The sequence below is a fragment of the Oncorhynchus mykiss genome, chromosome 24 (assembly GCF_013265735.2).
Source record: "Oncorhynchus mykiss isolate Arlee chromosome 24, USDA_OmykA_1.1, whole genome shotgun sequence".
In the NCBI taxonomy this organism is placed as follows: Eukaryota; Metazoa; Chordata; class Actinopteri; order Salmoniformes; family Salmonidae; genus Oncorhynchus; species Oncorhynchus mykiss.
Window position 1 is genome coordinate 33543482 of NC_048588.1, and position 15160 is coordinate 33558641.

At 42.4% G+C, this 15160-nt stretch overlaps 1 protein-coding gene across 1 annotated transcript in view; it reads right to left on the reverse strand.

Annotated features, from left to right (window-relative positions):
- Positions 1 to 15160, reverse strand: part of LOC110503210 (metabotropic glutamate receptor 5) — a 131712-nt gene that overhangs the window by 93717 nt on the left and 22835 nt on the right. The window contains exons 5-6 of the mRNA XM_036961649.1: positions 12878 to 12952; positions 12444 to 12618 (exon numbers count right to left, since the gene is read on the reverse strand). Coding sequence (XP_036817544.1) covers positions 12444 to 12618; positions 12878 to 12952 — 250 coding nt within the window. The remainder of the gene's footprint in view (positions 1 to 12443; positions 12619 to 12877; positions 12953 to 15160) is intronic.

A 15160-nucleotide genomic window follows, 5' to 3' on the forward strand; every position in this document is an offset into this window, starting at 1 on the left:
AGTGATGTTTTGGGGCTGTTGCTGGGCAACACGGACTTTCAACTCCCTCCAAAGATTTTATATGGGGTTGAGATCTGGAGACTGGCTAGGCCACTCCAGGATCTTGAAATGCTTCTTACGAAGCCACTCCTTCATTGCCCGGGCGGTGTGTTTGGGATCATTGTCATGCTGAAAGTTTGGAGTGTGACTTTTTGAGGTTGTGGACAGGAGTCTTTTACACTGATAACAAGTTCAAACAGGTGCCATTAATACAGGTAATGAGTGGAGTACAGTGGAGCCTCTTAAAGAAGAAATTACAGGTCTGTGAGAGCCAGAAATCTTGCTTGTTTGTAGGTGACCAAATACTTATTTTCCACCACAATTTGCAAATAAATTCAAAAAAATTCCTACAATGTGATTTTCTGGATTTTTTTCTTCTCATTTTGTCTGTCATAGTTGAAGTGTACCTATGATGAAAATTACAGGCCTTTCTCATCTTTTTAAGTGGGAGAACTTGCACAATTGGTGGCTGACTAAATGTTTCTGCTAATAATTTCCATCATTTTAGTAGGCTATTTGTTTGTCAACTTGTCTATATTTAGATACATGCAGCTTCTTTTGTGTCATTATATGTTGCCCTAGAAAACTAAATAAACCCTTTCTCACCAGAATAATGTAATTGATCGATAGAATTGAATGCTTCAATCTAGTTAACATCTGTCATCTCTGCTTCTTTCACAGCGCAAAGATGTTTAGGGACCGGGGAGAAAATGCGATAGGCTAACAACAACAACAACAACAAACGGGAAAGATTTTCTGTGCAAAATGTCCAAATGACATCAGTTTGACCGGTTGTAAGGAAATACAAAGCTGTGAAAATGACCCAACGTGTTTCTGATCAGATTTCAGTTCGACTTAGATCCATATTTTATGTGTTTGAAATACTAACAGTTTTTATGATGTTGATAAAGAAAGCACCTTTACAGACGGTCCCTAACTGCACATTCACATTCTCTGAAGATGCTGAACGAAATCATATTCCTCCAGTCCTGTTCCTGAGTCTAATTTTAGCCTACAGTTGGTGTATAATTTTACTGCAATAAATGCTTAATTCTGCAGGAGTTAATATTAAGGCAATGTGAGAGTTTATCAACCTACAGTCAGTGTCCAGATTTCAGTGTCCATTTAAGCCATCTGAACAGTAGGCTACAGTTCCCTTGACGTGCAACAGGCCTATTTGAAGTCTTTTCCTCCGTGGGTCAATGTTAACTTTTTCTGCCCGTTTTCTGCCGTTCCCAAAATCATTTATTTGCCGATTGGCTGTGTCGGCTATTTACCACGCATACAGTTAACCCCTAAAGTTTAGGTTTAGTACTAATACCAGATATATTAAAATAATGAAAGAAAAACCTCAATGTAGCCTATAAATTGCACCAGAATGATACATTTCTGGATTTTTAAAAGTTATTATCTTCTCTTTATTCAACCCGCCTGTCACGTTCTGACCTTAGTTCCTTCGTTTTGTCTTTGTTTTAGTGTGGTCAGGGCGTGAGTTGGGGTGGGTAGTCTATGTACCTTTTTCTATGATTTGGGATTTCTGTGTTTGGCCTGGTATGGTTCTAAATCAGAGGCTGTTGTCAATTGTTGTCCCTGATTGAGAACCATACTTAGGTAGCCTGGTTGTCCCTGATTGAGAACCATACTTAGGTAGCCTGGTTGTCCCTGATTGAGAACCATACTTAGGTAGCCTGGTTGTCCCTGATTGAGAACCATACTTAGGTAGCCTGGTTGTCCCTGATTGAGAACCATACTTAGGTAGCCTGGTTGTCCCTGATTGAGAACCATACTTAGGTAGCCTGGTTGTCCCTGATTGAGAACCATACTTAGGTAGCCTGGTTTCCCTGTTGAGTTGTGGGTGGTTATTTTCCGTGTCAGTGTTTGCGTCACACGGGGACTGTTTTGTTTGTTTCACTTTGTTATGTTGTATTTTGTAGTGTTCAGTTTGTCTTATTAAAATGGACACTTACCACGCTGCAAACTGGTCCGATATCTCTTACTCCTCGTCAGAAGAAGAGGACGAGCGCTACACTGCCCTCCCATAAGATACTGTATAACAGCAGGGACTGCAAGTTAGCAGTCAACCCGCGCATCACTAGTGTGTGTGTGTGTGTGTGTGTGTGTGTGTGTGTGTGTGTGTGTGTGTGTGTGTGTTCTTCCGAGTGTTTATTTTAGGGTTGCAAAGGGAGGTTATATTACTGGAAACATTCAAAGTTTACCAGTAAACTACCAGAATTGTATATTTTCCAAGGATTTTATGTAACCTGTCACACGATGTCTAGTGGACCTTTTTGTACTTCAGATTAGGTGTCTAAGAGTCTCTGGTCTTATTGCATGATAATTTGGGGCGGCAGGTAGCCTAGTGGTTAGAGGCAGGTAGCCTAGTGGTTAGAGGCAGGTAGCCTAGTGGTTAGAGGTAGGTAGCCTAGTGGTTAGAGGCAGGTAGCCTAGTGGTTAGAGGCAGGTAGCCTAGTGGTTAGAGGCAGGTAGCCTAGTGGTTAGAGGCAGGTAGCCTAGTGGTTAGAGGCAGGTAGCCTAGTGGTTAGAGGCAGGTAGCCTAGTGGTTAGAGGCAGGTAGCCTAGTGGTTAGAGGCAGGTAGCCTAGTGGTTAGAGGCAGGTAGCCTAGTGGTTAGAGGTAGGTAGCCTAGTGGTTAGAGGCAGGTAGCCTAGTGGTTAGAGGCAGGTAGCCTAGTGGTTAGAGGCAGGTAGCCTAGTGGTTAGAGGCAGGAAGCCTAGTGGTTAGAGGTAGGTAGCCTAGTGGTTAGAGGCAGGTAGCCTAGTGGTTAGAGGCAGGTAGCCTAGTGGTTAGAGGCAGGTAGCCTAGTGGTTAGAGGCAGGTAGCCTAGTGGTTAGAGGCAGGTAGCCTAGTGGTTAGAGGCAGGTAGCCTAGTGGTTAGAGGCAGGTAGCCTAGTGGTTAGAGGTAGGTAGCCTAGTGGTTAGAGGCAGGTAGCCTAGTGGTTAGAGGCAGGTAGCTTAGTGGTTAGAGGCAGGTAGCCTAGTGGTTAGAGGCAGGTAGCCTAGTGGTTAGAGGTAGGTAGCCTAGTGGTTAGAGGCAGGTAGCCTAGTGGTTAGAGGCAGGTAGCCTAGTGGTTAGAGGCAGGTAGCCTAGTGGTTAGAGGCAGGTAGCCTAGTGGTTAGAGGTAGGTAGCCTAGTGGTTAGAGGCAGGTAGCCTAGTGGATAGAGGCAGGTAGCCTAGTGGTTAGAGGCAGGTAGCCTAGTGGTTAGAGGCAGGTAGCCTAGTGGTTAGAGCATTAGGCCAGTAACCAGCAGGTTGCTAGATTGAATCCCCAAGGTACAAATCTGTTGTTCTGCCCCTGAACAAGGCAGTTAACCCACTGTTCCTAGGCCGTCATTGTAAATAAGAATATGTTCTGAAATGACTTGCCTAGTTAAATAAAAAACTTTTTAAAATTGAAAATAGAATGACGAAGCTGTTTAACATCCTTAATATAAACCATCAACTAGTGACAACATCAAAACTATGAAATAACACATAAGGAATCATGTAGTAACCAAATAAGTGTTAAACAAATCCAAATATATTTTATATTTGAGATTCTTCAAAGTAGCCACCCTTTACCTTGACGACAGCTTTGCACACTTTTGGCATTCTCTCAACCAGCTGCATGAGGTAGTCACCTGGAATGCATTTCACTTAACAGGTGCGCCTTGTTAAAAGCTCATTTGTGGAATTTCTTTCCTTCTTAAGGCATTTGAGACAATAAGTTGTGTTGTGAGAAGGTAGGGTGGTATACAGGAGATAGCCCTATTTGGTAAAAGACCAAGTCCATATAATGGCAAGAACAGCTCAAATATATCCAAAGCGAAATGACAGTCCATCATTACTTTAAGACATGAAGGACAGTCAATACGGAAAATGTCAAGAACTTTGAAAGTTTCTTCAAGTGCAGTCGCAAAAACCATCAAGCTATGATGAAACTGGCTCTCATGAGGACCGTCACAGGAAAGGAAGACCCGAGTTACCTCTGCTGCAGAGGATAAGTTGATTAGAGTTACCAGCCTCAAAAATTGCAGCCTAAATAAATGCTTCACAGAGTTCAAGTAACACACATCTCAACATCAACTGATCAGAGGAGACTGCATGAATCAGGCCTTTATGGTCGAATTGCTACAAAGAAACCACTACTAAAGGACACCAATAAGAAGAAGAGACTTGCTTGGGCCAAAAAACACAAGCAATGGACATTAGACCAGTGGAAATCTGTCCTTGGTCTGATGAGTCCAAATTTGAGATTTTTGGTTCCAACTGCCGTGTCTTTGTGAGACACAGAGTAGGTGAACGGATTATCTCCGCATGTGTGGTTCCCACCATGAAGCATGGAGGAGGAGGTGTGATGGTGTGGGTGTGCTTTGCTGGTGTGAGGGTGGTTTGCTGTCTGTGATTTATTTAGAATTCAAGGCACATTTAACCAGCTTGGCTACCAAAGCATTCTGCAGCAATACGCCATCCTATCTGGTTTGTGATTAGTGGGACTATCATTTGTTTTTCAACAGGACAATGACCCAACACACCTCCAGGCAGTGTAAGGGCTATTTGACCAATAAGGAGAATGATGGAGTGCTGCATCAGATGACCTGGCCTCCACAATCACCCGACCTCAACCCAATTAAGATGGTTTGGGATGAGTTGGATCAAGAGTGTGCAAAGCTGTCATCAAGGCAAAGGGTGGCTACTTTGACGAATCTAAAATCTAAAATACATTTAGATTTGTTTAACACTTTTTTGCTTACTACAGAACACGATTCCATCTGTGTTATTTCATAGTTTTGATGTTGTCACAAGTTGATGGTTTATCTATTATTCTACAATGTAGAAAATATTAAAAATGAGGTGTTAGGGTAGGTGTGTACAAACTTTAGACTGGTTCTGTATATATATATATTTTTTTTTTTACACACTTTTATTTATTTTATTATGTCAGTACGTATTTGTTGTCAATGTTTTGATGTCAAACTGCTGGCAGTTGTACATAAAGTAAATAGTTGGAAAAGTAGCTGCAGACTTCTAGCCGTTGGTAGAGCATGGCGCTTGCAACGGCAGGATAGTGGGTTCGATTCCCGGGACCGCCTATGAGACGCTTTGGATAAAAGCGCAAATGTTATAAAATAATGCCATTGTTGATTACATGTTTTTTTCATTAATTAGGCTATTTTCTCTTGAACCATATGGTCTATCTACTAGAAACTTATTCAAGTATAAAATACCAAAGTTACGATAGATTGCCATAGATTTTCTGTTAATTACCCAAACTGCTGACGATTGCATTAACTTTGATAAACTAGTGGTAGCTTTGCAACCCCAGTTTATTTATAATGAACCACAAAATCCACTGCAGCCCAATGAGCCGCAACTCCTCAGGGAGTAGAAACACAAACACACACATATTCACACACACATACTGTACACACACACACATACACACTGATGGAGTACACATACACACTGATGGAGTACACATACACACTGATGGAGTACACATACACACTGATGGAGTACACATACACACTGATGGAGTACACATACACACTGATGGAGTGCACATACACACTGATGGAGTACACATACACACTGATGGAGTGCACATACACACTGATGGAGTACACATACACACACACACATACACACTGATGGAGTACACATACACACTGATGGAGTACATATACACACTGATGGAGTACACATACACACACACACATACACACTGATGGAGTACACATACACACTGATGGAGTACACATACACACTGATGGAGTACACATACACACTGATGGAGTACACATACACACTGATGGAGTACACATACACACTGATGGAGTACACATACACACACACACATACACACTGATGGAGTACACATACACACTGATGGAGTACATATACACACTGATGGAGTACACATACACACACACACATACACACTGATGGAGTACACATACACACTGATGGAGTACACATACACACTGATGGAGTACACATACACACTGATGGAGTACACATACACACTGATGGAGTACACATACACACTGATGGAGTACACATACACACTGATGGAGTACACATACACACTGATGGAGTACACATACACACTGATGGAGTGCACATACACACTGATGGAGTACACATACACACTGATGGAGTACACATACACTATGATGTCAGAGGCCACTATGATGATAAAGGCCACTATGATGTCAGAGACTACTATGATGACACACCAAATGTATTTGATGACTCTTCTTCTAATGCCTCTTCAGGGGAAAGTTTTCCAAAAGTAACTGAAAGTAATCAGATCACATTTCTGAGTTTGGGTAATCCAAAAGTTACGTTTTTGGACAGGTAACTAGTAACTGGAATGGATTACATTTAGAAAGTAACCTACCCAACCCTGCACACACACACACACACTTTCTCTCTCTCTGTCTCGCTCTCTCTCTCTTTCTGCATATACCAACACTACAGTATAGGCTACTCTGAAAGTGTGTATGTGTGTGTGCGTGCACATGCACGTGTAATGTGGTGTTTTGGACCTTAATCTCAACAGTACTATTCATTACTGGGTTTGTAGCTGGCTGGCGCCACGAGGGACGGTGGGAGAGAGTGAATCAATACTAACAGACTGCATACACACACACAAGTGTACGCAAGGGTCTGTGTGTGTGTGTGTGTGTGTGTGTGTGTGTGTGTGTGTGTGTGTGTGTGTGTGTGTGTGTGTGTGTGTGTGTGTGTGTGTATGTGTGTGTGTGTGTGTGTGTGCGCGTGTGTGTGTGTGTGTGTGTGTGTGTAGACGTAATGCAATTATACTGAGCTAAACGGAATGTGTGAAGGTTTCATGGGGGAATCCAAAGCACCACTCCTGTTTGGAGCATCGGACAGAAATGTGCCAACCTGGTACAATCTTTAATTTGGGAATATCCCCCATTTTCACAGAGCGAGGCTAACGAACGCTGATATTCAATTAACAAGCGTAATTATAATCAACTCTGGTGAGTTTGACAGGTTGGATGGTTACTGAGGAGTGACTGGTCTTTCTCACCAATTGAGACTTATAAGTGACTGGGATGGTGTGTGAAGGAGAGAGAAATAGTTTGTACATCTTCACATTAAGTAGATTGATTCCCTGTCTCCTACCCTCTCTGTCTCCTACCCTCGCTATCTGTCTCCTACCCTCGCCGTCTGTCTCCTACCCTCGCTATCTGTCTCCTACCCTCGCTATCTGTCTCCTACCCTCTCTGTCTGTCTCCTACCCTCTCTGTCTGTCTCCTACCCTCGCTGTCTGTCTCCTACCTTCGCTGTCTGTCTCCTACCCTCTCTGTCTCCTACCCTCACTATCTGTCTCCTACCCTCTCTGTCTGTCTCCTACCCTCGCCGTCTGTCTCCTACCCTCGCTGTCTGTCTCCTACACTCGCTGTCTGTCTCCTACCCTCGCCGTCTGTCTCCTACCCTCGCTGTCTGTCTCCTACACTCGCTGTCTGTCTCCTACCCTCGCTATCTCTCTCTGTCTCTCTCACCTCCTCTTCCTTTCCACAATGGAGGGGACATAAACACACTTACAGCACTCACTCAATCTTTAGTTACATCCTGTTAGTGTGATAGCATTAGCAGCCTGCCTGGCTGTTGCCATGGTGATTGGAACCATGAGATGAGTGACAGGTGGGTGGGGCCAGTGTGATGGGATAACGTGAGTCACTATAGATCCCTGGCAGGAAACAGGTGCAGGTTGCAGGTAGTAATAATGCTGGGAGGTTGAGGTCCTTCAGAGTGTGAGGCAGTGATCCCATCTAGGGGGTTGGGTTGCTGTTCAGCACTTAGTGACAAATGGATTGGTAAAGACACTTATACAAGTGATTGAATGACTTTCCTCCTGATGTGTTTACATACCTGCCTCCCAGTTACTAAGTGAATGAAGAGCATGGTATCGATGATGATGATGATGATGATGATCACTCTGCTATTCAGGTAAGGTTACTGAAGGGATAAATAGAATGGAATAGAAATTAAATTAAATGTAATGACTTTAACATTAGATAGACTCACATGTCATGTTATCCTATCTCTATTCTTCATGGTGCTGAAATGATTAGGACTATGTTAATTAAAAGGTTGGCATGGCAACAAGAGGCCAGAGCGGACTTGGCATGCACACACATACACACACACCTACTCTGCCTGTCTGCCTCACACCCACACACACATACATACATACACACACACCGACTCTGCCTGTCTGCCTCACACCCACATACACACATGCATATACACACACACATGCAGAGGAAGCAGTTGTCCCCTAGTGCATTGTGGGATGGGGTGGGGTCTGTGCCTCGAGCAGAAACACCTCGGAACTCTTGGGGGTGCGGGGGGGCACAAGAGAGAAGTAGAACAAAGCAGTGCTGCTAGGGGCAGAGAGGAAGACAGAGAATGTGGTAGAGAGAAGATGCATACAGAGAGGGATAGAGAGGGAGAGGAGAGAGAGAGAGAGGGAGAGGGAGAGGAGAGAGAGAGATAGAGTGAAGGAGGGAGAGGAGAGAGAGAGAGAGATTCTGAGCCTGACTACACTGATGCGGGAGGTAACCACCACATATTTGGACACCCCTCCGTGTACAGTAGCCCTATTATAAATAATAGAAACAGTCCTGACCAAATACTGAACAAAAATGGAAAAGAGTTAGTACATCTCTGTCGAGCCTTAGGCCTGTACATGCTTAATGGTAGAATCAGAGGGGACTCTTTAGGTCAGTTTACTTACTGCTCAGCTCTTGGGACAAGTGTAGTCGATTATGCCATCACTGACATTGACCCCTCCTCCATTAGTGCATTCACTGTTAGACCACAGACACCATTGTCAGATCACAGTCAGATCAACGTGTTTCTGAAGAAATTAACCGGCAATATTCATTCAAAAAAACAGCCCAATAAACTTTACAACATAAACCAATCGTTCAGATGGGCTCCAAACAGTGCAGAGGCATTCATTGAAACATTGAACTCAAATGAAATGATGAACTCTATACAGTTTTTCAATAACTCACAGTACCAAAACAATAAAGATGGTGTCAATTCAGCTACCCAAAACATCAACTGCATATTCCAAAAAGCAGCATCGAAAGCAAATTTGAGAAAACCAAAGCAATGCAACATCAGAAGCAAAAATCAAAATGTTTCTGACAAATGGTTTGATAATGAATGTAAAACAATTAGAAAACACCTAAGACAAATGTCAAACAAAAAACATAAGCAGCAAAACAACCCAGAGCTACGATATGAATACTTTGAAACTCTGAAACAGTATAAACAAACACTGAAATGCAAGAAATTGAATTATACCAACAAGACACTTGATGAAATTGAAAACGCAATTGACCAAAATCAGTTCTGGGACATGTGGAACAATTTAAGCACATCAAAGCCACAAGAATTAGCCATACAAGATGTAGGAATTTGGAAAACTTACTTTGATAATCTATACAAAAACATCCCACAAAAAGACTTAAACCAGAACCAATTAGAAATTAAAGAAAAATTGAACATCCTGGAATCAGTCATTAAAAACAACCAAAATCCATTAGATTACCCAATAACCCAACAAGAACTAAATGAAAAGCTAAAATCTATTAAATCAAAAAAGGCTTGTGGTGTAGACAACATCAGAAATGAAATGCTGAAAAACAGCACACCTGAGTTGCAAAATGCTGTGCTTAAATTGTTCAACATGGTTTTAACTTCTGGCTGCTTCCCTGATGTCTGGAACCAGGGGCTCATCTCCCCTATCCACAAAAGTGGAGACAAATCAGACCCCAATAATTACAGGGGAATTTGCGTCAACAGTAACTTGGGAAAGATTTTCTGTAGCATTTTGAATTCAAGAATTCAAACCTTTCTTCAAGAAAAAAATGTAATAAGTAAATGTCAAATTGGCTTTCTCCCTAACCATCGCACTACTGACCATATATACACCTTACACACACTAATTAATAAACACGTCCACCAAAAAAAAGAGGGCAAAATCTTTGCTTGCTTTATTGACTTTAAAAAAGCATTTGATTCGATTTGGCACGAAGGGCTATTCTACAAAATTCTACAAAGTGGGCTTGGTGGTAAGGTGTATGACTTAATAAAATGTATGTACACAGAAAACAAGTGTGCAATAAAAATCAAAAACCAAAGAACAGAATTTTTTTCACAATGTCGAGGTGTGAGACAAGGCTGCAATTTGAGTCCAAATCTTTTCAACATTTATATCAATGAATTAGCAGACATGTTGGACCAATCTCCAGCCCCAGGACTCACACTATTTGACACAGAGGTGAAATACCTGCTATATGCTGATGACTTGGTACTTCTATCACCAACCAAAGAAGGTCTTCAACAAAACATTAATATTCTGGAGCAATATTGCCATAATTGGGCCCTGGCAGTAAATTTCCAAAAAACTAAAATCATGATTTTCCAAAAAAAAACCAGATGTCAGAAACAAAAATGTAAATTCACCCTGAACAACACCTTAATTGAACACACAAAACATTACACCTACCTTGGTCTGACCATATCTGCATCGGGAAACTTTAATATGGCAGTGAAGGCACTCAAAGAAAAAGCCCGCAGAGCAATGTATGCAATAAAAATGAAATTATTCAAAATCAACATCCCAATTAGAATTTGGACTAAAATATTTGACAGTGTAATCCTACCAATAGCACTTTATGGAAGTGAGGTTTGGGGGCCACTCAATAAACTGGATTTTAAAATGTGGGACAAACATCCAATTGAAACCCTACATGCAGAATTCTGTCGGAAAATTCTACAAGTCCAGAGAAATACACCAACTAATGCATGTAGGGCAGAATTGGGCCGTTTTCCAGTAATAATGAAAATACAGAAAAGATCATTAAAATTTTGGCTACATCTAAATTCAAGTCCAAATTCGAGTCTGCAATTTAAAGCACTTCAAGCCCAAGAGCTGAGCCCAGAAACGAGCCCTCTCAGTCAGCTGGTGTTGGACCTCACCAACCAAGCTGACACCAGCACTGCTTCAAAAGAAAGAATTCCAATAAACAAAATCATGAACCAATCAAAGGAATCATACTTACAATACTGGAAAAACGAAACAAAATCCCAAAGCCGACTAAATTGCTATCTGACCCTAAACAGAGAATATGAATTGGCTGATTATCTCTACTCTGTCAGAGATACGAAGCAGAGACAGATCCTTACCAAGTACAGGCTGAGTGACCACCGATTGGCAATAGAAACCGGCAGACATAAAAAGACATGGCTACCCAAAGAGGAGCGTGTATGTGGTCACTGCATGACAGGGGAGGTAGAGACAGAGATGCACTTTCTCCTTTACTGTGATAAATATTCCTCACAAAGAGATTCATTATTCACAGAAATGACTACATATATTCCACATTTTTACAAATTGAACCCAGAGGAAAAACTAAGAATACTCATGGGCGAAGGAGCAATGGCTCCTCTTGCAGCCAAATATGTATTTTCCTGCCATAGCCTGAGGGACACTGAATAATAACATCTGCATAGTAAACAGTAACTTACTTATTATTACTATTATTGTTATTACTATAATTATTAATGTTTACTGTAGACTATTACCATTTTATCGTATTTATTTTTGTATTATTATTTACTACCATTTTATATTATTATTTGCTATCATTTACAATTTTGTTACAATGTATATTGTATACATTGTTGCTTTGGCAATATTGACACAATGTTTTTCATGCCAATAAAGCAGCTTGAATTTGAATTTGAATTTGAGAGAGAGAGAGAGAGAGTAGCAGAGAAAGAGAGAGTAGCAGAGAGAGAGAGTAGATAGAGGAGAGAGAGAGATAGAGTGAAGGAGGGAGAGGAGAAAGAGAGAGAGAGAGAGAGAGAGAGAGAGAGTAGCAGAGAGAGAGAGTAGCAGAGAGAGAGGAGATAGAGGAGAGAGAGATAGAGTGAAGGAGGGAGAGGAGAGAGAGAGAGAGTAGCAGAGAGAGAGAGAGATAGAGTGAAAGAGGGAGAGGAGAGAGAGAGTAGCAGAGAGAGAGAGAGTGGGGTGGGTGGGTGGGGGTAGAGAGCTGGTAAGTCTTTAGATCCTATTTGCAAATATACTCAGAGGACCTAGCCATACCCTCCTACAATAGTTCACCTCTCTCTCTCTCTCTCTCTCTCTCTCTCTCTCTCTCTCTCTCTCTCTCGCTCTCTCTCTCTCTCTCTCTCTCCACCCCCCTCTCCACATATATATTATCTTACCCTCCTATCTAATCCAATCCCCTCACTCATACCCTCACACCACACACACACACTCAATGTGTACAGTGTCGTGTGTGCGTATCAGTATGTGTTTGTGTGTATCTCTGCAGTTCCAAAGTCCACTGACCTGCCGACCAGTAGGAACTCCCCCACCAGTCCCTGTCGTCTCATGGCCATGAGGATGTTCCTGACTGTCATGCCCTCACAGAAGCAGGCTACCACCCTGGCCTTGGGCAGGTGGGCTCTGAGACGCTCCAGCAGCCTATCAAAACTCTTCTCCCCTGCGTTGCTCCAGATCTTACCTATCATAGGACACATCAGGAGATGAGGTAAGTGATCAAGGAGCTTTAGAAGTCATTTAATTGTCCCTGTTTCACTTCATGTAATTTCCCCAAGGGAAACTTACCTAATATCTTATTCACCACATAGTGCACTATTTTTGCACATGGCTGGAGATAAAACTAGTGCACTAAATAGGATGTAATCTGCCCCGAGGTGGTTCAATGTGGCACGCACACTATATGTACTTCCTGGTTAATGACATCACCAGTAGGAGCTTACCAGAGTGGGCGATGCAGATGCCCTCCTTGGCAGCCATATCCTTGAACGCCTCCATCCCACTCTCCCCGTAGTTACCTAGGAGACAGGAGAGAGGGCGGTGAGTGACAGGAAGAGAGGACAGGGGAAAGAGAGAAAGAGAGGAAGAGATTACATGTTTAATGTATAGAATGCTCAACGAGAGTAATAGTCTCAGTTCTAAATGAAGACACACAGAGAAAGAAAGAGAGAGAGAGAGACAGAGAGAGAGAGAGAGAGACAGAGAGAGAGAGAGAGAGAGAGATAGAGAGACAGAGAGAGAGAGAGAGAGAGAGAGAGAAAGAGAGAGAGAGAGAGAGAGAGAGAGAGAGAGAGAGAGAGAGAGAGTGACAGAGACAGAGAGACAGAGAGAGGGAGTCCCGATGCACAATTGGCCCAGCGTCGTTAGGGTTTGGCCAGGGTAGGCTGTAATTTTTTAAATAATTTGTTCTTAACTGACTTGCCTAGTTAAATAAAGGTTAAATAAAATAAATAAATAAATAGCAGATAAGAAGATTAAGTGGATGACCTGGAATTGATGCAAATGAAGGGGAGTGCATAGTGACAGTGTTTGATAGGATTCCCTTCTCTTTCTCTCTCTTGTTCTCCCTGTCTTTCCATCTCACCGTCTCCTTCATCTCTCCTTCTATTTTATTCCCTCCTTCATCTTCATCAATTTTTTCTTATCAGTTTTTTCACAAGATCATTAATCTCCCAGCTCTGATTCCCTCACCAGTCCCAGTGGGCTCCAAACACCAAATGATTACACAGAGAATTTACAATGTAATAGTATCAGATCTGTACTGATGTAGTTAGCAGGAGCAGAGCCCATGTAGCCAGGTGTAAAATCCTGTGTGTGTGTTGGTCAGAGGAGGCTGGTGGGAGGAGCTATTGGAGGATGGGCTCATTGTAATGGCTGGAATGGAATCAATAGAATGGTACCAAACACATTAAACAGCTCAGTACATCAGTCAGTACATCAGTCAGTACATCAGTCAGTACATCAGTCAGTACATCAGGCGACGTGAAAGGAAGGCCCAGGAAATTTGTTAAAGACTCCAGCCACCCAAGCCATAGACTGTTCTCTCTGCTTCCGTACTGATGCATCAAGTCTGACACCAACAGGCTCCTGAACAGCTTCTATCCCCAAGCCATAGACTGTTCTCTCTGCTTCCGTACTGATGCATCAAGTCTGACACCAACAGGCTCCTGAACAGCTTCTATCTCCAAGCCATAGACTGTTAAATAGCTAACAAAATGGCTACGCGGACTATCTGAGTTGACTCGTGTATTTTATTTTTATTTTTACATTATGCACAGTCACAGGACTTCACACACATACACACGTTCTTATTTTATGTTTTATTTCACCTTTATTTAACCAGGTAGGCTAGTTGAGAACAAGTTCTCATTTACAACTGCGACCTGGTCAAGATAAAGCAAAGCAGTGTGACAAAAACAACACAGAGTTACACATGGAGTAAACAATAAACAAGCCAATAACACAATAAACAAGTCAATGACACAGTAGAGAAAAGAAAGTCTATATACAGTGTGTGCAAAAAGGCATGAGGAGGTGGGCAATAAATAGGCCATAGTAGCGAATAATTACAATATAGCGGATTAACACTGGAGTGATAAATGAGCTGATGATGATGTGCAAGTAGAAATACTGGTGTGCAAAAGAGCAGAAAAGTAAATAAAAACAATATGGGGATGAGGTAGGTAGATTGGGTGGGCTATTTACAGATGGACTATGTACAGCTGCAGCGATCGGTTAGCTGCTCAGATAGCTGATGTTTAAAGTTAGTGAGGGAAATATAAGTCTCCAGCTTCAGCGATTTTTGCAATTCGTTCCAGTCACTGGCAGCAGAGAACTGGAAGGAAAGGCGGCCAAAGTAGGTGTTTGTCAGGCGGTGGGTGTAGCTGGTGCATGAAGTCAGGCGCAGGAGAGCAGAGATACGTGACCAACGCACTTTTAATAAAGGCAATAGCACAAAGTAACGGTGGTCAGTTTGATTGGGGACACTGCCCTGTGTAGGGTGCCGTCTTTCAGATGGGACGTTAAACGGGTGTCCTGACTCTCTGAGATAATTAAAGTTCACATGGCACTTATCGTAAGAGTAGGGGTGTTAACCCCGGTGTCCTGGCTAAATTCCCAATCTGGCCCTCAAACCATCACGGTCACCTAATCATCCCCAGTTTACAATTGGCTCATTCATCCCCCTCCTCTCCCCTGTAACTATTCCCCAGGTTGTTGCTGTAAAT